Genomic DNA, 22,845 nt, shown 5'->3' with positions numbered 1-22,845 from the left:
AAAAGTTTGAAATGTTACGTAAAAAAAAGCTGTAAAAACTCTGTCAAAGCTACAAATGTGTGGTTTTAGAAATGATTTCAGAAGTTTCCAAGATGCAGGGTGGCGTTCACACGGCTCTGAGACTTTGTTGAGCCTGACCTTTTGCTGACCACAGGGCCTGTGTTTGGAGATTGAACAAAAACAACAAGCCACTGATCCAGCTGAACTACAAAAATGGAGCCAGCTCTCTTCAAAAGCCCGTGAGGAGCACGGCATGCTGCAGTGCATTCTGGGCAGCATGAAAGACAATCAGGTAGGTTAACTCTAGTTACCCCAGTAATTTTTCTCAGTGTTTCTTGATGTCAAAGTTTGTCCACTTGTTGTTTTTAAGGTGCGTTTGGAACAAGTGGAGCGCTGGCTGGATGCAGTTCAGGAGCTGCTGTCGAGGGACGCCACAGGGATGGGCGATGCTGAGAATCTGCAGGCAGAACTTAATCAGTGCAAGGTATTTAAAAAAAGAAATGCAGACACTAAACATTTTTTAAACTCAACATATCTACATTTATTTACATTTTTAAATTGAAACTTTGTTTTCTTTCTTTTCTGAACTAGGAGTATGTTACTGAGATGGAGCTCATGGAACGTTCATTAATGCAGATGGAAGAAAATGTACAAGCTGTGCAGGCGACTGCAGTCCCAGGACTGGCCCAGTGGGGGCAGGATAAGTTGGACCATTGTCAAGAAAGATGGGCCACACTCAGTAAACAGGTGACGAAAACAGTGAATTTCACTTTAAAAATTTCCGTTTACGTTGGGCATCAGTTTTAGACTAATGTGTGTTAGTCTAAAACTAGACATTCAAGTCTCAGTTGAGACTTGAATGTTGTTCAGCAGATAATCGGTGACAACCCCCACTTGAAGGGTAAACCACATCAGGTAATTGTTAACGGAGTGCTGTGCCCAAGCAAATAATGGAAAGTTAAGTGGAAGGAAAAACGTAATCGGGAAAAAAAATTAAATGGGGGAAAAAAAAGCTCTGAGAGGATTAGAAGCAGAACCTAAGTAAAAAATTTGAGGGCGATTCAAATGCATTAATTGTGATGCATAGTTTAAATGCGTTTAGTAAATATTTCTGTTATTTATTTTGAAAATCTGTCGAATATGTTCCTGTGTAGCTCTTGAGTCATCAGGAGCATGTGGCTGAGAACCAGGAGAAGCAACTGAACCTGAAGAAAGACCTGGCAGAGATGCAGGAGTGGATGGCCCAGGTTGACGAAGAGTTTCTAATGAGAGACTTTGAGTATAAAAGTCCTGAGGACTTGGAGGTGTCACTGGAGGAGATGAAGGTACGGGTGGAAAAAAAAACCGTCAGGAAAACATTAAATTTGTGTTTATTGTGAAAAATGTTTCAGCTTTTGGATCTACGTATTTACATGAACTCTTGAATTAAAGCGTGCTAAAGAGGATGTGCTACAGAAGGAAGTGAAAGTGAAAATCCTGAAGGACAGCATCAACCTGCTGGTGTCCCGAACATCGCACCCCGCTGGAGGCTCCGGACAGGAGCTGACCTCCGAGTTAGACGGAGTGCTAGCCAATTACCACAAACTCTGTGACCGCCTCAAGAGCAAATGTCACACACTGGAGGTAATTTTTGAATGATTGGAACGACCTTCTGAGTCTATAAAGTAAACCAAAAGTTGCATGTTAGAAATATGAGACCACACCAGCATCATTGTTTATAAATTTATGACTAAAAGCTTTGCTCCAGTCCAAAAATTTTCATTTTTAAAACGGCTACATCTCAATTATTTATGCAACAGTGGCCTAATTTAATGTTGGTTGGCTCAGTATTGGAATGACACATAGTTTTATGCGATTAGTCATTGCTTTGGCTTTATTTCCTTAATTTACATGCAAGGGACAAGAAAAGCTTGAAGATGAGGCTGACGGTGGAGGATTTATTTTTTTAGCAATAATCTCTGAGATTAACGCAGCGTTTTTGATCGTCTACATTGGAATTCATGTGTAGTTGAATCGTGAGTCATTTGATTTTGCTTTTATTTATTTTTCCCGTTAGTAATTTAATCATGCATGCACTTTGCAGGAGGTCTGGTCTTGTTGGATGGAGCTGCTTCAGTACCTGGACATGGAGCAGGGCTGGCTCAACACTGTAGAGGAGAAACTTCAAGCTACTGAGAACGTACCAGAGAGCACCGAGACGGTCACTGAAGCTCTGGAGGTACACAAGCGCTCAATTGTATGTCGTCTCGTTGAATTTCTCCAGAATTTACTCAATTAGATTGAAGGACGCTCGTGTGCAAAATAACCAGGATGGACACCTTTTTTTTTTTTTTCATTTCACTTGCTAAATCATTTAAGTAATTGCAGAACATCCAACTAACATGGTAAATTCATAAAAAAAAAAAGAATACTGCATGGCTGTGGGCTTTGCTTTGAGAAAATAAATTCTAACAAATGGATATAATGGACATCCTCACTAATTGTGTAAAAAACATCTACTTCATAAATATGGAATTCATGATAATTTAATTAGACCTGAATGTTTTTGCATGTAATTTTCATTTTCCTCAATGCAGAAGTGGCTTGTTTAAAAGCTTGACTTTTACACCGTAATTCATTAGTTTGTTAAACTGAACTCACTAACTGGAATTCATTATTTTCTATATAGCCTTATCAGCTTTTAAAAATAAGGTCAACCAATGTTGCTCTTCTATGCTTTATTTAAATATTTCATTTCAGTGAGGATTATGGGAATTTATATATATATGTGGTGAAGAACTTTTCAGTGCGTTTTGATCCAACCACAAGAGGAACTTGTGGGCTATAAAATATAACATTGATGCTCGAGAAGATTGGCAGGCGCCTTTAATCTTTTAACTTCAGACTATTTGATGAATGGATTGTTTAGTGCAGCCTCTGAGCTCTGCCAATTTCAGTTGCAGATAAATCTCAGCAGAAAAGAAGAGCAGCTTCTTTGAGAGTCTCTGGAAGTAGATGAAAGCTGCCTGAGATCTGAGAGAGCGAGCGGTTCGGCTCATCTTCTTTGGTTGAAAACACAAAATTATCACCAGAATTTATTTAGCAACAATTCTCGCTTAAACTAGCTTTTATGCTAATTCACAAAAATAATTAAACTTTTTATTTCACTAAAAAAAACTGTAATTCTTCTGTAAATAAAATGTTGGATCTTTTTTTTATATATATATTTATAATAACTGAAACTAAAGTAATGAAATTGTATGCTATCCTAGAATTTAGCCTCAGTAAAATGTAGCTAAACTAAATTATTTTAAGCCTAATATTAATATTGTATAAAAAGTTGCCTTTCGGGGACAAATAATTTCATAATAGGCAAATTTAAACATTAATAACCTCGTTTGTCTTTGATTTGCCTTCCAAATTTCTTTTGCTTTGACTTGCTCTGCTGCTATATCTGTAAACTGCCTGCAGCCTGTCTGTCAAAATCACTTTCATCACCGCACTGCTTCTGTAGCATCACATTGTGATGAAATAAATTGAAGACCCTTGAAGTCAATGTTTCCCCTTCTTGTCCATGCCCTTCTCATCAAATGTTTAAGGCTAATTTTTGTCCTTACTTTCTTTCTCTCCTCCCTACAAGTCTGCTGCTTGCCTTTCCTGCCGTTTCTCTCTGTGCCTGTTGAACTCTGAGTTTTTTAATTAGACCGTCCCCATCCAGTGGGAGGAGGCTGTCACTCTGTGTCCGTTACCTCCGGGAAGGAAAAGCACATTTAATGAACCTACATAAACAATGTTGGGTCCAAACGTGTCGTCATTCAAGAAGCTCCCTCTGTTTCTCGTGTCTCTGTTTTTTTTCCCCCCTCTGTTATTTTAGTTTTAGTTTTTTTTTTTTTTTTTTTTTTGCTTCTGTCACACCCGACCCAATACTTTTTGCTTCTTCATCTGTTTCTCTTTTGCTTTTATTGTTCCTTTTCCATCTGTCCCTGGATTTCATCTGTCTTTTTGGTGTTCCTAAATGAGCAGCGACAAGCTTAGGTCTGTTTTTACGTGACATTTTGGTTTCTTTGGCACATTTTTTGGAACCATAAAGGAACTTCTGCAGTCTGTCTCCATGATTAAATGTATATGTGCGGATTTTCTTCTGCCTCTCCAATTACCCAACAGTCTTTGGAGGGCGTGCTGCGCCACCCCGGAGACAACCGGACGCAGATCAGAGAGCTGGGTCAGACACTGATAGACGGGGGCATACTTGATGAACTAATCAGTGAAAAGCTTGAGGCCTTCAACTCCCGCTACGACCAGCTCAACCATCAGGTTGGGACTTTTCTCTGTCTTTGTGCGTCAGTGTTGATGTTTTATTTTCTGGTAACTTCTTTAGATTTTTTATTTATTTTTTTGTCAGCTTTGCAGTCGTATGTATAGAAAGACTTTTCCAGAAACATGTCCACTCATGCATAGTAGTGTTATACGTGCAATATGTAATTGGATATCAGGAAATATCATGCAAAACTTAAATTATTTGAATAATTAAATTCAAAAATAGAAACTCACATTGTATAGGTCCATTGTACAGAGTGATATCTTAGACATTTATTTTTTGTTAATTTGGATCATGATTTAAAGATTCTATTTTTTTCAAAAAATTAGAATATTACTCGGGATCAATTAAAACAATATTTTTAATATTGACACTATCCTCTTATCAATACACATAACCAGTTGTTTTTTTTATTATTATTATTCACTCATTATCTGACCATTTGTAAATTCATTTTTATTTTTAGTTTGTTTATTAAGCCTAACAGTTAAAATTAAATTTAAAAAGTACACAAGAGATAAACAGTTGAATTCAAATTGTTTATATAGTTTCAATTTACAGCAAATTTTGCCTCAAAGCATTATAAACCTATATATATATATATTCATACATGTATACTCAGTTGAATGCAGTCATTCAAATAGATAATATTTTTGACAAATACGTCAGATTCTAGCTTCAAAGAATTGTTTGCTGGAAACCTGGCATCCAGAGGATGATTTACCAAAGGATAATGAATCCCTTTGGTCTTAAAGACATGACTTTAAGATTCTGTTCATCTAGTGGGGATACTAATTAAAATAAATATTTGAAACTTCTTCTAAAGTCTGGAAAAACTACTGGTCAAGACTGCTTTCAAATATTAAAAATGATGTGCTTTGTAGGGCAGAATTGCTCTCTATTATTTACCATAACAAAAAAAAAACTTCTCTCACCAGCCTATCTGTAGGGATAAAAGTGTGAAAAGGTAAAAACATGAACTCTCCAGAAGCTTTTAACCAGAACAACTAACGAACACTAACTAACTATCGCTGGGACTCTGGAGCGCCACACTGTGACGATGTTCCTGCTTTCCTGGTGGGAGATTGTAACTGCTGGGTTAATTATGCACAGAGTCTCAAAACTCTGAGTAATCAGTGGCAGGAGCTGCTGTTTTTAAAACATCGCCATCATCTCTCATGCATCCATGTTTTCAAAAAACTTATATGAGCCTTCCAGGCTGCATTGTTTCAATTATTTACAACCAAAACAAATCATAAAATGTTAAGTGTTTCAGGTTTGTTCCATAACTTAGCCCCTCACTTTGGAATGTTATACATTTTTTAAATTTGTATTTAACTCACTTTTATCGCTCTGTTTCAGTATAATTGAAGCTTTGATTATTCACATTTTTAATTTTTACGTATTTTGCAAGTAGCTGAGTATAATCATTAATGATACCAACCTGTTCATTTAACTTTTTTGGAGGTAATTTGCACATGCTCTGAGTGGATCTGAGTAAATTAAATTAAAGCCCTGACCTGCTGTTTGTGTCGTTATTTAGGCAGTGAACCGGCAGATTGGCCTGGAGCAGCAGCTGCAGACACTAAAGGAGAACGAACAGGCACTCCAAACACTGCAGGAGTCCCTGAACCAGCTGGACCACACACTAACGTCCTACCTCACTGATCGCGTAGACGCGTTTCAGCTCCCCCTGGAGGCACAGGTATCCTGGCTACATGTTATAAACTCCTGGAAATGAGTTTGCTTAGAGATCCCACTTCTGTTTATAGGCTTAAGGAGTTAAGATCCACGTTCCCACCATGTACAAAAGTCTGGAATTTGATTAAGATAATTTTCCAGGCCAGGATAATTGTGAAAAACAAAAGAAGAGAATCAAATAAAAAGAGCATTTTTAGACTTGTTTTCCTCATTTCATTTTCTACATGCTGTTCTTTCTTACCGCTTTCCTTTCGTCCTTTCCTTCTGAGTATTCTTCCTCCCATCATCCCCACCCACTTTCCCCCTTGTTGTTTCTTTCCTTAATTTCTTTACGTGTTTCACTCTTTCTTTCCTCCTATGGTTCTTCCTTCCTTCTTTCTCAAGCTGTTCCTTCAGTCCTCATGTCCCCGATTGTTTCTGTCCTCTTCTTTCCTTACTTGTGTAGTTCCATTTCTTGTTTTGTCTGTTCTTTTCCTGCTTTCCTCCCCTCCTCCATCATTTTTTCATCATTGTCCATTCTTCTTTTTCTTCCTTGTCATTCCTACTCTACTGTCTTCTTTTGTTTTTTTTTTATTCTTGTTTTTCCCATCTCTCTGACATTCCTCCCTTCTTTGTCTAATGATCCATCAGATTCATTTTTGTCTTTTCTAAGAGACTTGCAAAATAAATAAATCAAATTAGGGCATGTGCAGTTTCTAGAAACTTGCATACGTTACACACCTGCTTAGTTGTTGCTCTTCCTGCAGACCATCGGTGCAGAGATTGCTGCTCTTGAGGTCACGGTAGAAGAGATGAAGCGAAGGAATGTGACCAACTTGCCTCCTCCCACCGCTGAGGGAAAATCGGCTCGTGGTGCCACCATGCTGGACCAGCTACAGGTAACACTGACTCCTACTGGACGATGTTGGTAACTGTTCCTTTTGTTACCTTCTGTTATTTCAGTGTACAATGTTATTAAGTCAAAGCTATTTCTTTATTTGCATTTTTTAAATGTTTATAGTGATAACAGGCAATAGAAATGTGTAACTTTACTGACATTTGCTTTGATGACTGCAGAGGAAACTGAGAGAGATCTCCACAAAGTACCAGCTCTTCCAGAAGCCGGCCAATTTTGAGCAGCGCATGTTGGACTGTAAGCGAGTTCTGGACGGTGCTAAAGCTGAGCTACATATTCTGGATGCCAAAGATGTGGAACCTGAAATAATTCAGTCCCACCTCAGTGGTTGCATGGTGAGGAATTTGAGATTTCTTTGTAAGCACTGTAGTTCAGCTGTTTAGTTTTTTTTTCCTTGAAAGTTGTGTTTTGTACTCATTTTGAACACATAGCAAATGTTAAAGTAATTGCAATGCATATTATTAAATATTTAAATGTATCTATATATTTGAACATGTATGTAGAATTTTGACCCGATGCGGATCATAGAAAATCCACATTAAATAGAGACTTCTGCTCCTAATTTCTTTTTTAAGTCATTTAATTTGTTTGTTATTCTATCAGACCACAAAGGAAAAAGAATGGCTTAAATGAATTATTGCAAGTACAAAATGAATATAACTTTGAGGTGCTTCATGAGTGTGTGGCCTTACCTCTAGGTACTTCATTCTTAATAAAAATGTGTTGTTTGCTTTTTTTCTGCTTTGTAGAAACTGTATAAGTTGCTGAGCGAGGTGAAGCTGGAGGTGGAGACGGTGATAAAAACAGGTCGTCAGATTGTGCAGAAACAGCAGACAGAAAATCCCAAAGCCATGGACGAACAGCTTACTGCTCTAAAGCTGCTCTACAATGACCTGGGGGCTCAGGTGACTTAAGGAAATCTTGTTTTGGAGCAAAAAGCAATGAAATTAAGATTTGGTGACATTCTTGGTTTCTGTAAAATCTGTGAAATTTGATTTTTGAGCCTTCTTTCCATTTAGTTTCTGTTTTTTTTAGAGTATTCAACCCACTCATTTCCCACTGTGTAAATGTCTTCCATAAATTCATGCTGACTTTTTATATTTTTTATATTTGGGAGCAACATGAAGGACTGAGAACCCTGAAATGTTTTAGTCTCAAAATGTCTGGAGCTTAATGGAAAACATGTTGTAATCCTGGAGATGGTTCATGTCACCCTCGCCTTGTCTTCACAGGTAACAGAGGGCAAACAGGACCTGGAAAAAGCCCTTTCTCTGTCTCAGAAGTTTCAGAAAGAGAGCGCTGCCCTGCAGGAGTGGCTGAGCACTAATGAAGCTCAGCTACAGCAGAAGAACAGCTGTGGAGACATGCCAGCTGACATCGAGGACGAGATTAGATGGGCTAATGTTAGTAGGCGTTTATTAAAGGCTTACGTTACCCTAGACTTTTTATAAGCTTTGTGATCACATTTATTTCAAGCTGTGAAGTATTTTCTAAGTATGCGTAAAGCAAAAAACAAACTACACAAGTAGATATCTGTCTCACCAGAAGATGGTGCACAGAAGCTCTTTAAACCAGAGTCATGCATCGTTTCTCCTTCTAGTTTTCCAGCTTTTCTTTTTTTCAAGTTATGCAGCTCATCTACACATTTTTCTACCAATCCTTATTTCCCGGTTTATTTTGGGATGCTAAAGTCAGATTAACTGTTACCGTTTTCATCTGAGCTGTCTGTTATATTAACACCGTCGATGTGCCATTCAATCAGGGCCTGCTGAAGGAGTCGGAGCTTCGGAAGGTGGAGCTTTCCAACCTGACGGAGATCGGCGCGGGTCTGCAGACGCTGGTGGAGGGTAGCGAGGCTCAGCTGGAGGGCAAACTCTGCGGTCTGAACGAAGCATGGGACCAAGTTCGCACCTGGACCGAAGACTGGCTGAGTGCTGCTCTGGTTAGAGCAAATGTTGCATACAAGGGGAATAAATAAATAACACGCAGCATATCTTTATTTACTTACGGTTGTCAGAGTAAGCAGAATATTCGGCTTGATTAATGTTGTACAACGACATGCTTCAGCTTTTCTCACCATGAGTTAAGCAGAACAGAAAAAAGCTACTTTTAAATGAAAAGATATCCAAGAGAATGTTTGTGATTTTATAACTTATGTCTAATGTAATGTATTTAATATCAAAGTTTAGATTGATTTTAATACTGTTTTTTTTTTTATGTCAAGATGCACAAAATTATTATTCATGAAAAAAATTCTTCAGTATGCCATTTAGGAAAATAAATGAAAATTAATTCAAATGGATTACAAATTAATAAAACTATTAAATGCTAATTGTCACTACATTACTAAACATCTTTTTGTGTAATCAAGGTTTCAATTTGTAACATCCAAGTGACTTGTTTTGTGTGTGTGTGTGTGTGTGTGCGTGTGCGTGCGTGTGCGCGCGCAGAGTCACCAGAATGAGGTGGAGATCTTCGATGAGAACCTGGCTCATATCAGCACCTGGCTCTACCAGACCCAGATCCACCTGGACGAGGCCGAGCGGATGCCTCCGGCTGAGAGAGGAAAAGTGCTGAAGGTAAAAAAAACAAAAGATGATAATTGCAATTTAATTATGTTGCACCAGTACAAGTGAAGTACAATGATCCTGACCGGTAGAAATGGTGCACAACATGTCAAACATACATGGAAAAAGTTGATTTCACATCTTTTTATTTTTTACTAAAATTCTGATTCTTTTATTTTAAAATTGTAGAGCTATTTAAGATTACTCTACTTATTCCTTTAAAAGCATAAGATTTAAAACCGTTTATTTAAACTTATTAGCCCTGTGGGCTTTATGCGCTTTATTAAAATCAGTCACCATTACTACAGAAATCTTGCTAGTTTTCCAACAATCTGCCAGTTTTATCAAGCTCTGACCCGTCACTAGAGATTTGACCAGATTCAGATTTTTCTTTAAGTCCCCAAAATAATGTATTTACAGTGTTTGTTGGTGTGATGCAATTAATTAAAAATAATATTTGAAAGATTGAAAAAAAAAAAAAAAGCAGTTTCATGTTTTACTGTTAAATTGTATCATAAAAAGATGACTAGCTGCCTCTTGATCGGTTTTCAGAGCATGCTGGAGCAGCTGGACGTGATCAGTCTGCGTGTGGACAATGCGAGGGACCAAGCCGTCATCCTCATGACGAGCAGGGGGCCCGCCTGTCGAGATGTTGTTGAGCCCAAGCTGGCAGAGTTGAACTGCAACTTTGATAAAGTTTCCCAACACATAAAATCTATCCAGGTATAGGAGCATGAAATATGTTTCCTAAAAGACTTTAACTTTAAATGAAAAGCTGTCTTGTCCAACCATTTTTTTTATTTTTAATTTTCCTCTGATGAGCAGATGATGACCAGCCTGGAGTCAGGAAATTTTGAAGTAAACCAACAGATACCTCAGGAGGTACATACGTCTTTAATTACAACTTGGCTTTAATGTTTTGAATCTGAATCATTGGCTAATTTCTTATAATTTATTCCACGCGTACTAGAAATTAGTAGGAACGTTTAAGGTGACACGGCTTCTCTTTTTGAGGATGCGGTCAGATAATTGCGCCCGTGTTTGAAGCTCAGACTGACTTGCCCTTGGGTTTGTTTTTGGTCTTTTTAATCAGGTCACTCGCAGTCAGGAGAGCCAAGAAGAAAGTCAGACTCAGCCTGCTCAGACCGTGTTCCCAACTGAGATAAAGGACCTTCAGGCAGAGCTGCAGGACAAGTTGAGGACTCTACATGAGGAGCAGGACCCAGTAAACATCCTTGATGATGATAAGGTACTCAAGGTTCAAAGGAATGATTTAATTTTTTAATCTTTGTAAGCAAAGGGATTTAATAACCTGCACTATAACAGCGACAAGGTATTTCCCTCTGTCTGGTTGGAGATTTCTTGGCTTCTCTAGTTTTCCTGTGGATCTTGAGCGGAAAGGAATGTTGACCTCAGTCATTCTCTCTATTATTTTTGTGAAATGTGCAATAAAAAATAACCTGCACTTCAGGCTATATAAAGCTGATAAGGACAGCTTTGATTGGGAACATCAAGTTTTATGACCATGAACACACCGGCTGGGAAAATAAAATCAGGCCAGCCTGACACGAGGTCATCGCCCTATTCAGGAAGTTGTTTGTTTTCCAGTCTACACCCTGCACTTGGCTGTCTAAGTGGATACAAATATAGCAACCCAAGGAAAACAAAAACTAAATAAAATTATTTGACCCCTTTCTCTGTTTTCCCTACACCAGATGGACGAGGAGAAGGCCAACGTTGAGGACTTGCTGAGAAGAGGAGAGGAGATGCTGCAGGAAACTTCAGACGAGGCTCAGAAGGAAGAGTTGAGAGTAATGCTGCTCAGGTTGCAGAGCCAATATTCTGCCCGCAGGGTGAGGCAAATAAACACTTCATGTCTTTTAGTTCTAGTCGTGTAAAATTTATTCTACCTTTTAATTAAAAATGTCTGCACACAGTTTATCTTGCTTGTTTCTGCCCGTTTTAGGAATTTCTTAGAAATAGGCAGGTTACAAACTCTGAGGTGCCGTCATCTTCCCTCATCTTCGGAGATCAGACATCAGAGTTCACTGCTGAGGTAAGTGGTATGGATACAGTGCTATATGTGTTTACAACAGGCCTGAGCTAATCACTGTTGTCAAGGTACAAAATGTTGCTGCTTTTGCAGCAAAATGTGGAAACCTGGTTGTTGGAGTTATGCTGTATTTTCGCCAGCAGTCATCTGCTAAAGTGGCTGCTGACCCCAAAGATGGATTTAAATTTTCCCTGTTCACCTCTAGTATGGAAAATGTGGATGCTGCACCAAGTGCTGAACATTATCTCACACCAGGCTTTTGATCTCCAGGTAGCATGGTAGAGCATTTTCGGATTGAGTTAGCTTTAGCTGGGCTTTGCTAATCAAGCAATTCATCTCTTTTACAAGTATTATCCTTTGGATTCTAACAAAATGAGGGAGCAAACTCCCCACTGAGAAAATTCAGATTCATCTGTGTCCCTTTTTCTATGCCACCCTGGGCAACCGCCCATATTAAAAGTTGCCTCTAGATGTTGTTTTATTGGTAATTACAGTGGCATGCTGATTACTTCTACTCCTCTCCAATACAGGAGACGTCTGCAACAGGTCGCAGCAGAGCTCAGACACTCACTCCTTCTGACTACCTGTTGGAGATCAGCAAAGTTCTTCTCGCCATGGCCGACAACGAGCTGCTCTTGAACTCCTCGGAGCTTAATGGGGGGCTTTATGAAGACTTTTCAAGTCAGGAGGACACACTGAAGGTAGGCAAAATTCCTAAATACATCCACCTACATCAGCAGATTTGTGTTGGTCTGTTGTGTAAAATCCGAACCACCTGCATGGATGACTTTAAGCTGGACTTGACTGGTGTTGAGTGATGATCTACTGGATTTGCTAAATGTTTTCATTGTTTCCTCATGTATTCTTGTATATGTGTGCTCCAGTCTATTAAGGACAATTTGGAGAATCTGGGCGAGCAGATACACGGGATCCATGAGCGACAGCCTGAAGCGATGCGAGATGCTTCCCCGGACGAAGTGGTTCAAATAGGAGACAACCTAACACAGCTCAACGCAGAGTGGGACCGCCTCAATCGCATGTACAATCAGCGCAAAGGGTACGTTAAACTTCACATATTGACGAAGATATATTGAAGAAAATCAAAGGGAGTTGATTTTCCAGATGTGTGTGGGAATCGCTGTCTCAGGGCTTATGTTGAAGTCTGCAGGGAGCTGGAAGACCAGCTGTCCACAGATAAATATAGAAGAATACGATCCAGCACACACTCACTGACCTTCATTCATAACGCAGCAGTTGCTTGGGAATAAACAATCTCATGCCTATTCACATTTTCAGTCCCACAAGCAAGCAGACAGACAGTGGGTGACATTGACCACCATTGACCTAATTTTTTTTTGAACGTAAGCAGTCTTTGTTTGCAGAGTGTAGTGGGTGCAAAGACGTGAGTAAGCCAGGGAGAAAATGTTCAGATTGCACGCAAACAGTGGAGCGTGCACAAAACCTCTGGGCATCTCCGTTAATCAGAAGAAGCTTATTTTTGAAAAACAGCTCATCAAAAACTAATTTCCTCAACTTCTCTCTCTCTCTCATCACTTCTGCTCCTGTTCAAAGAGATGCTGCAAGATGAGCAGTGTGATAAAGCCCAGGGTTTTCTGTTTTTTTTTTTCTTTTTTCCAGTAATCATCCTTCTGGTCTATAATTCAACATTTTGCAACACTGCAGTGAGCTTTTTGTTGGTTTCAGGGCTTCTTGAGTGTAATAAATTTCTTTAATAGAAATCAAATAATCTGTTTTCCGATGGGTGAAAAGGATTTAATTCTTAGAGGGCATAACAATTTTACAGACTCATGGGAAGCTGTGAAACCTGAAAAGCTAACAAAATGTAGGGGCGATAATTGAAAAGCGTAAAATATTAATCAGAACAGGAAATAATTCCCACTTTCTCCCCACCAGCTAAAGACTTAAATGTAACCTTTTGTGTAGACAAGTATTTTCTTTTTTTTAGTGAGGGACTTCTATATGATATAATTATATTTGCTGAAACCAGCATGTTATTGACATACTTATGTGCTTCTGTTCCATTGTTTTAAGAGACTAATAAATGAGCTGATTAAAGAAACTTTCTGAACAGAATCAATGCAAGGACGGCTTCTGGAGATTAATTGTAGCAAGCTGGGGGAAAAACATGGATTGTGCAAACTGGGAGTATTGCCAGAATAATTTTGTTGAATTTTCTGTCTGGAAGTTTCTTTCTTGTTCATTTGGGCTTAAATTTGCACAAAGCTGTTGTTGTTTTGACTTTAATTCCACAGGAGTCCCTCTTGCTGATGCTGTGCTACTCCCAATACTGAGGATCACAAGGCAAAACTATGTCTGTCTCTGATTTTGGCTTATAGGAGTTTTGACCGTGCCATTGAGGAGTGGGGGCGCTTTCACTGTGACTTGAAGGATCTGAGTCAATGGCTGACTGAAGCTGAGATACTGCTGTCCGAAAGCGTCGGCCCTGATGGGCAGCTCGACCTCGGATATGCACGGCAACACCAGGAGGTCAGTGAGGGGCCCTGTGAGGTTTATAGCTTGTATATATTTTTCAAATGTGGAGAATTTCTTCCATCCAGGAAACAAAATGTTTAATTGTCTTGGCATATTTATATTTTTTTTTAGTAAAGAATGTTTTTACAATATCTAAACTTTTTACACTATGAGCAAGTTTATAAGTTCAAAGCAGGGCAATTACATTCCCAGAATGGCAATATAATATGTTTGAGATAAAGCCAACTTGATATTTTATATTAAACAGAGGAAAATTGCATTTCTTTCCCTGAGGGAAAAACCAAATTCCACCCTGAACTTCATAAAATCACTTTTATGAAATGAAATGAGAAATGAGAAAAGCCAAGAATAAGATGAGAAGGGACCTTTAATTTGGCTTTGCTTGATCACTTAAGTGCTATTTTCATTTCTGCTAGAAATTAAATCCTCTAAAGCCGCTGCGTTATCGCTGGCAGCACCTCCACCTCTACCGCCTTTATCAGTGAGATTTGCAGCACTTGAGCTGTGCTCAATCCGTCTGGATTCTTTATATATTTTAACAGTTACTGACGATGAGAAGGAGGATCAGGAGGAAAGGAAGTGAAATATCTTAACAGCTGACTCGCTGTACAATCACTCACCTTGCTTTATGGGTCTATCTTGGATCGTTAAATCTGTCCAGGTGGGAGGTGGAGATTTGGCAGCTCAAATCTGAACTTGCTTCAAATCATGCCAGCATGTCGATAACAGATTTACTTTGAAAGATGTACTTAAACTCAGGATTTAGTAGGAGCTTCATAAGATTACTCTGTTTCAATGAAACCCCGTTCTCGTCGTTTGTTTCTTTTCTAAGGAGCTGGAAGACGGACTTTCCAGTCATAAGCCAGTCCTTACTGGACTGACTCGCACTGGGGAGCAGATAATCGGGCAGCTTTCATCTGCAGATGGGCCTCTACTGGAAGAGAAGCTGGAAACTCTGGTGCAGCGCTGGAGAGCCGTCAAACGTCAGGTCTTAGACAGACAGCGCAGGTATGAAGGGTGCAGTGCAAAATAAACAGGATGTAGTAACATTTACAAATCACTCAACATCGTGATTTTAATGTGCAATGAAATCCAGCTTCATGCTCAAGGTTCATTAAGAGGGAACTGTCTCAGTCTTTTCTAGGTCAACGCCATCACTATTGGCAATCAGTTTAGAACTACAAATTAAATGCAATATTTTTTCTTTTTTTGATAAATCATGCAGCCTGGAGGAAGTGTAGATCCTATTACGGGTGAATAGTAATAGTGTGTGTGTTTTAGGCTGACTGGAGAGGATCCAGCCCTGTTAGACCTGGTGAGGAGATATGAGCATCTTGCTGTGTGGCTGGAGCAGGCGGAAAACGCTGCCAGCTCCCTGCCAGTCTCAGCCACTGACGAAAACCTGAAAGAGCTCAAGGTACAGTTATTTACATCCAGAAAGCATCCACATGCCTTGGAGACTTTTAAAAATTTTGTGGCCTTGCAACCCAAAACTATTTTTGAAATAATGACGAGTGGATGTGAAGGTGGATGGAGCTAAATAAAGAGCAATTATGAAGAGAAACTGTTGGCGAATGTGGCACAGTTTCCAAATATGGATCATGAATCGAAATTCAGTTGAGAACCTGGGACAAAATTTTGAAATGTATGTCCATGATGCATACATTCAAGATTTAATTACTGTGTTTGGAAAGTTGACTAGATTTGAGGTATGTCTACGCATGTGCAAAGGTCGGAAAGAAATGGCCCAAAACTTTGCAGGTGATTTGAAGCTAAATTTAGTTCTGGAAATCATGAAATCAATTTTAAAGCCCAGGATTCCTGACATCCACGTCACAATTTTGTGCTGCTTTGTTTTGGTTTATCACATTAAACCCCAATAAAATGCACTAAAGTTTTTATGTCAAAAGCTGATAAAATGTGGAGAAGTTCAAAGAGTATATATCCGTTGCTAGACGTTAACCATGTTTACTTAGATTATTTTGCATTTTCCATTTTATATTTTTCCTTTAAGTCAAAACAAACCGAGATGGATCCTATTTCTCTTCTTGAGCAAAACAGTTTTGAAAGAACTAGCGACGCCATTGTCATTTATTTTTCTTCTCTCTGGTGAGAAAACATTTTCAAGCCAAACATTTTTCCAGGAGAGACACTGAAAGCTGCAGTGATTGAAACTACCTTGCACATCATTGCATTTGGATTTCCCAGATTTTTTTTTTTTCTTTTTCTTCTTCCTAACCTGTAGTTTTTGTTTTAATGAAGAATGAGTTCCTCTATTTTTTTTTTGCAGGCTCTTGCTGTGGAAATGGATGCTCAGAATGAACGCCTTGGTTGGCTAAACAAACACGCTCCCCAGATCTTGGCCAGCCCCAGTGTGAGCCTTCAAAGCAGAGACCATCATGTTGGAAAACTCAGAGCCATCAATCTCAAATGGAGCAAGGTGAAATTAAAGAAGTTGCAATTTAACTTGGATTCACTCTTCAGACTTTTTTTTTTTCATCTGATATTGCCTATAATATTTTATTCTTGACAGGTGACCCATGACTTGCTGGATAAGGTGGGGGAGGTGGAGACAAACCTGCAGAGTCACACTCTGTTTCAGGACAGAATGGCCAAGCTGACGGACTGGGTCATCATCACAAACCAGACAATTGTGACAAGAGGACTAAATCCTGTCCAGGCTCAGGTAGTTTTTCAAGTTCATGTCACAGGAGGCAGCATGCATGAATGTTCAGACGGCAGTTTTAGTTTTCGTGTTTATTCATTTGCAGGCTCTCGAGGTCTCCATGAAAGACAGGAAGAAGGACCTGGAGGACTTACTGGCTCATTCTATCGAGCTGCAGAAACATCAGCAGCTGTCGCCTCAGGAAAAGGTCCCTGATTCTATGATAATATGCTTTGATAAAGGACATATTGAATTTAATTACACCATATTGCTCTATTAAAGCGACACAGTTCTACCAGGAGGTAATTTATTCTAATTTCTGTGCTAAAACATTAATTTTAACGTTTGTGGCCTTTTCTCAGGGTAAAGTAGAGCAGCTGGCTGCTGACTGGAAAGCCCTGGATGGCCATTTAAGGGAATCTCTTCAGGTTCCTGTCTCTCCATGGACACATCAGCAACATGTTGTCCAGCACCAACAGCTTGGTAAGAAACAACAGGGAATGAGTTCTTCTGTTTCTAATGAAACAGATCGGATAAGAGTGAATTGTTAAAAAAAAAAAAGAAAATCTAACAATTGATTCCTTCTGTTTTATGAATTGTATCTGATTAACCATTTTTTGAGTTTAGTTTTACTGATGGCATCCCAGACTCATTAGTTCCAGACCTGCAAAATCAAGAAATGATAATAATGAAGTAAGGCAAGAAACAAAATCATTGGCAGCTATCAGTCTAGAAAGGGTTAAAAAAGCAAGGTAATTGGGCTTCAACAATAAGATGAATGACGAAAACTTACGCTAGAGGTAAAACTTCCTGTTGTTGTCAAAATTATTGCAAAAGGGCATCAGCATCTCTTGAGGTTACAAAATAACCCAGAAACCACAGGTCTCAGTTACCTCAGTTAAGGTCAATGCTGATGACTGAGTAATAATGACAAAAGTGACTATGCTGTTTACAAAACAGACATCTTGCTGATCCCTTAGACTTTTGGGAAAATAATGTGAAAAAAGAAAAAAATGAAGCTTTTTTGGAAAGCGTGTTTCATTGGTTGCAAACTTATTCAGCATTTCAGAAAAGAACATCATCCTACCAATCAAACATGGTGCAGCTACTTTGAAGTCTGGGACTGATTTGTTGCTGTTGGAAAATGACCTCGGCAAAGTTTGATATTCCTTTAATTAGACAAAGAAAATTAATGACATTTTTGGTAGTCATTAACAGTAATAAATGTGTCTCTAAACCAGCAGTTTTAGGATTAAATTAGCATTTTCTTGGAGACTTGTTTTATCTAGAACATTGCTGTGGGGATAATCATATGCAAGCAACATTATGAAAACCATGTTTGAAGTCTCATTCATCCTGATTCATTATTAAACTTTTCTTGAAGCTATTTTAAAACATCAACAGAATATTGAAAATATTCCTTTCATTTCTTATTTTGCAGCCAGCTCTTTTAGCATTGCACAGCATTTTTCTCTTTGACCCTTCTTTGCACTTGTTCAGTGTCTTCGGTGCCCTCGGCTGTTCACATGGCCAGCTTGGCGAGTGAGGACTCCCGTCTTCGGGGCCCGTACTCGGCGGACACTGTGGCTCCCACTGATTTGAACAAACGTGCCACAGAAATGGCCGACTGGCTTCTTCTCATCACTCAGATGCTTAAGTCTAACATCGTCACTGTAGGAGACACAAAAGAGATCAGGACGACTATAGGACGCCTTCAGGTGAGTGAACAGAGGATGATGCAGTTAATATGCAGATAATGTTGGCTGTTTTTTTTTTTTTTTAATTATCATTTACCATTAAATCTTTGAAGCACATTTGATCGTCACCAATTATGACTTGATTTAAAAGAGAACGCCTTGAGTTGAGAAGACGATAAAAAGTCAGCTCATGTTTTCCTCATTCAGTGGCTGCGCTCTCGTCTTCGCTGACGCTCATTAAACAGATTGTGCTGCCTCTAATTGTATTCATATTCTACCATTTGCAGTAGATGTAGCATGACATCTTCGCACTCTGTGTTGCTTTGTTAATCGGGCCCTGAACTAGACAATGTTGTGGGAAGAATTAAATCTGGTGACAAGCTCTCCAAGTTTTTTGGTTTAAGATGAGGAAATCTGCTGGAATAGCAAAAATCATATCTTAGAAATGAGGTTTTATAATTTGAACTGCACAGAACAAAATTATGGCTTTTCAAATTTGCAGATGATGTTTATAGTGAAAACACTGCATATATAAGATTTTTAAAAGTCAGTGCAACATATCAGTGTTTATTTAAGGGGGACATTGAGTGTTATTGAGTTAAATTAAAAAGTACACTGCATTGCAAAATATATTTATACCCCTTATTTAGTTACTTACATTCTTTAAAATGATAGATCAATAAAACATATAGCAGAGTTGATGGTCTCCTTGCCTAACTTGATTGTTTAAATAACTACTGAATGTACAGGTTTGATCAGAGTGAAGGGAGTTAAATACAAATGCATGGCACAATGCATAGAAAACTCAAAGGCCATGTATAAATTCCTTAAATTATCAACTTTTTTTAGCAATAAAATCCAAGCTCTCATGTCTTTGTTTTGTCCTCTTCCAGGTGACAAAAAGTGACCTGGAGCAGCGTCACTCCGAGCTGGAAGACATCTTCACCTTGGCACAGAACATTAAAAACAAAACCTCAAACGTTGACGTCCGCACCTCCATTTCTGAAAAATGTACGCGCGGACCACAATGTGGTTTCAAAACGCATATAACACATTAGGCTTATAGATCGGTTTGTCAGCATCACTTTTTTTTTTTTTTGTTCGTTTGCCTGACTGTAGTGGAGAAAGTGCGCAGCCAGTGGGACAGCACTCAGCATGGCATTGAAGCCCGACTTCAGCAGCTGGAAGACATGACTGTTCACAGCAATCAGTGGGAGGAGAAAAGGAAGGAGGTGAAAGCCCTTATTGCTCATAACGAAGGACTCTTCCACAACCTTCTGCAGCGGGCCAAAGATCCCTTGACTAAACAGCTCGAGGAGTCCAAGGTTAGGGCAGATTTCCGCTTCTCTAACCCGTTATGTCTGTAATTCCTGAGGTCATTTACTTTGAAGCTTTGTCCTTGTCAGTACGGTAGACTAGACATCTACTCCAGGGTATTTTTCCCAATGGACTGGAGCAAAACTTGACTCTTATTAGATGGCTTTTGAGCAGCAGCCTAAGTTGGGAGTGAATAAATCCCTCCTCTGAAGTTTCACTTTGATCCTTAATAACATTCATACACCTACATAATCTTAACTGAGTTTCTTTAAATGAGTCCTGACTCAGATGTTTTGAGAACTAAACACTAGGGGGCGTCTAAGTTTAAGATAACACAGCTTGCTGTTTGAAAGCTTACCCCTCCTGGCTAATGTAGCTGGGATGAGTAATTGTCTATTTAAAGTCGAAAGAACAGAAGCCCCCCAGTCATATAGGCATGACTTATTTCCTAATTCTAAATTGAGGTCTTATATAATTTGACTGGTTGAACAAACAGGCAGAAAACTGAGGAGCAGAACAATTAAGTTAAAGTTTTATTTGGCTTTGAGATTTTAGCCAAAGCAGTTCAGGAAAGGAGGAACGTTGCATAAAAATACGCAAAGTTTTTTTCACTTTCTGGAAAATGTTATTTAATTTAGGTATAACATAGTATGGATAAACATGTACAAGGAAAGCATGGACAAAATATTCCCAGTCTTCATTCCTTGTCCTAATGTCAACATAAGTATCTGACTTTCTAAAGAATATTTCTCCAATCAATGTGTTGCTGCCTTTTGGGTAAAAGATGCAGTGTATTTATTAATGCATCTTTCAATCTGTCCATCCATGCAGCCATTCGTTTGTCGTCTCATCATTTATTCATTGTTAGTCTGTTGGCCGTTCGATCTATCCACCTGCATCTCAGCCCATGTTTTCATGCAGCAGTCTGTAAATTTTCACAGTCAGTTCAACTGAGAACACCAGAAATCTAAAAATGTGCAGAAACTTTCTAAAAGATTACAAAAAATAATTAAGCCAACTTTGTGCCGCATTAGAAGTCCTTCCAGATGGATTTTTGAGAACCAGTGAATCTCATGTAGTGTATTTTGCATTATGTTTTCCAGGAGTTTTCCCAAGCCCTGGGCCAAGACCAAATCGCAGCCTTCATCGAGCTTTCCAACCACCTTTTACGAGAGTATTCCTCCGATGACACCAGGAGAATCAAAGAGGTCGCAGACAAACAGAACGTGGCCTGGAACAGCCTCAGCAAGAGGTAAATCACCCGTTTGCCTCCCTGTATGTTAATGCGCAGGCTTTATTGTTAATTTGGGTTTCTTGTCTCACATTGTTGCACATTTGACGGGTTTGTGTTGGTTTGCAGGGCAAATGACCGTCGTGCTCAGTTGGACAGCGAGCTGAAGGAGGTCCAGGTGTCTCTAAAGGAGCTGGAGTCCTTCCTCAGGTGGCTACAGGAGGCCGAGACGACAGTCACCGTCCTGTCCGACGCCTCCCAGAGGGAAGACGTGTCCCAGGATTCTGCCAACGTGAAGGAGCTGAGGCGACAACTGGAGGTAGGGCTGGAAATGGAAAAGGAAACCAGCGTGTGTGTCTAATTCATGCACAGGTGCTAGCCTATTATCTCAGTGTCACCCTTCATTAACGTAGCCCTCACCAGCTGAACTGATGCGTGTGTGTGTGTGTGTGGATGAGCACATCTGTGTGCTCGCTGCTGGTTAAAAGTGTGTGAATGAGAGGGCATGCAGAGGGCGCGTGAACGCTTGTATGCATTGAATGTGGCTCATTGATCCTCTTGTTCTGTGCCGCTTAGGTATTCAGGTTGTGTGTATTTTCTCCTTCTTTCATTTGCTTTGTCATTTACCCAGACCTTCCCTTTGGGATCATTTGACACCCATCATCTTATGCTTTATGTATCAGTATAACCTCAGAGTCCCTGTTACCTGCCTCTGCATTTATAATAGCTACAAATCTTTCTACATCCTTCCATATTTGATATATTGCTCTGGAAAAGCGGATTCTTTTTTTTTTTTTTTTTTCCCTCAACTCCTTGGGGCTTTATTTTGCGTTTTATTTGGCACTGTGGATAAACTTAATATCACACTCCTTTTTTTTTAGAACTAAAAATAAAGCAATATTATTCAGTTGCGTCAAAATGTTCAGTCGCTCCTTTGAATCTCTAAATAACAAATCGCCTCACTGATCTGATTTTCCTTTGTATCAAGCACAGGTTCTATTTTGCGCGCATCAGTAGCACGACACAAAAGTTATTTTACCAATCGTACCCCATCACACTGATATCTGTGCTGACTTGATTCTAGTAGATTATCATTTCAAAAATCGGAAGAACGCCCAACTAATTTGCTGCAGCTATGTTCAAGGGTCAGTATTTGTGCAAAACTTCTTAATAAAGCAACTGAATTGAAGGTTAAACTTAAGGAAAACCTTGGCACACAGCAGTTAGTGGGTATTATAGAGCTGATTAAAACCCACAGGTTCTTTTTGTTTCATTAGCAGACCCTGTCGACTTTGATGGATGGCTCTCACCCACTGGAGCTGGGTTAATGAAACAGAGACAGATGTTAAACTTCAGTCTCGGTGCACCAACTCTGAGTTAAAGGCTCTGCTGTGATTTAATGTTTAATTAACTCTAATACTTGACTTTCGCTTGCATTCTGACGACTGTTTTCATATTAAACGTGCACAGAAAAGCGCTGAGGGCAGCAGTATTTGTTTTCTTGCCCAGCAGTTTTTTTTTTTTTTTTTACAAATTAAACATAAGCACATATGTACTTTGCAAAGCAGCTGTAGTAAATGCGAGGATTTTTTTTATGGATTTATTACAAATCTCTTTTCTTGGTTTCACTGTGAACTATTGAGTCCAGATTTTTTTCAAATGGAAAGCTTGAATTGAGGTATATTTGACTTCACACCCATATTGAAATAAAGAGCTCTTTAAACACTGTAAAAAGTAATTTCAGGCATTTTTTTATTTTCATTATCCCACTATCTATTGATTTTGTTGACTTGTCACAATAGCCCTAAACTAATGGATTGCATTTTACCAGTTTCACAGTATTTACCGTTGGATTGTGATATTAAATCACTTAACTCACTTATGAATGCCTTTGTAAATGCTGCAGTC

At 39.1% G+C, this 22,845-nt stretch overlaps 1 protein-coding gene across 6 annotated transcripts in view; it reads left to right on the top strand.

Annotated features, from left to right (window-relative positions):
• Positions 1–22,845, top strand: part of utrn (utrophin) — a 183,611-nt gene that overhangs the window by 41,505 nt on the left and 119,261 nt on the right. For all 6 annotated transcript variants that reach the window (XM_088002105.1, XM_088002104.1, XM_088002106.1 and 3 more), the window contains 33 exons: positions 155–292; positions 371–484; positions 592–747; positions 1,155–1,325; positions 1,432–1,623; positions 2,084–2,218; positions 4,144–4,293; positions 5,841–6,002; positions 6,745–6,876; positions 7,055–7,228; positions 7,643–7,798; positions 8,126–8,296; positions 8,656–8,835; positions 9,344–9,472; positions 10,013–10,183; positions 10,286–10,342; positions 10,554–10,709; positions 11,176–11,313; positions 11,427–11,516; positions 12,044–12,214; positions 12,398–12,570; positions 13,871–14,021; positions 14,860–15,035; positions 15,309–15,444; positions 16,318–16,467; positions 16,561–16,713; positions 16,799–16,900; positions 17,055–17,175; positions 18,193–18,410; positions 19,283–19,400; positions 19,509–19,714; positions 20,810–20,958; positions 21,067–21,256. In XM_088002105.1, the coding sequence (XP_087858231.1) occupies positions 155–292; positions 371–484; positions 592–747; positions 1,155–1,325; positions 1,432–1,623; positions 2,084–2,218; positions 4,144–4,293; positions 5,841–6,002; positions 6,745–6,876; positions 7,055–7,228; positions 7,643–7,798; positions 8,126–8,296; positions 8,656–8,835; positions 9,344–9,472; positions 10,013–10,183; positions 10,286–10,342; positions 10,554–10,709; positions 11,176–11,313; positions 11,427–11,516; positions 12,044–12,214; positions 12,398–12,570; positions 13,871–14,021; positions 14,860–15,035; positions 15,309–15,444; positions 16,318–16,467; positions 16,561–16,713; positions 16,799–16,900; positions 17,055–17,175; positions 18,193–18,410; positions 19,283–19,400; positions 19,509–19,714; positions 20,810–20,958; positions 21,067–21,256 (4,986 nt within the window). The remainder of the gene's footprint in view (positions 1–154; positions 293–370; positions 485–591; positions 748–1,154; positions 1,326–1,431; positions 1,624–2,083; positions 2,219–4,143; positions 4,294–5,840; positions 6,003–6,744; positions 6,877–7,054; positions 7,229–7,642; positions 7,799–8,125; positions 8,297–8,655; positions 8,836–9,343; positions 9,473–10,012; positions 10,184–10,285; positions 10,343–10,553; positions 10,710–11,175; positions 11,314–11,426; positions 11,517–12,043; positions 12,215–12,397; positions 12,571–13,870; positions 14,022–14,859; positions 15,036–15,308; positions 15,445–16,317; positions 16,468–16,560; positions 16,714–16,798; positions 16,901–17,054; positions 17,176–18,192; positions 18,411–19,282; positions 19,401–19,508; positions 19,715–20,809; positions 20,959–21,066; positions 21,257–22,845) is intronic.

This window comes from Poecilia mexicana, unplaced genomic scaffold, assembly GCF_051168715.1.
Source record: "Poecilia mexicana isolate PSO_F unplaced genomic scaffold, ASM5116871v1 scaffold_21, whole genome shotgun sequence".
NCBI classification, from domain to species: Eukaryota; Metazoa; Chordata; class Actinopteri; order Cyprinodontiformes; family Poeciliidae; genus Poecilia; species Poecilia mexicana.
The sequence above is the reverse complement of the archived record's forward strand: the minus strand, read 5'-3'. Positions and strand labels throughout refer to the sequence as shown.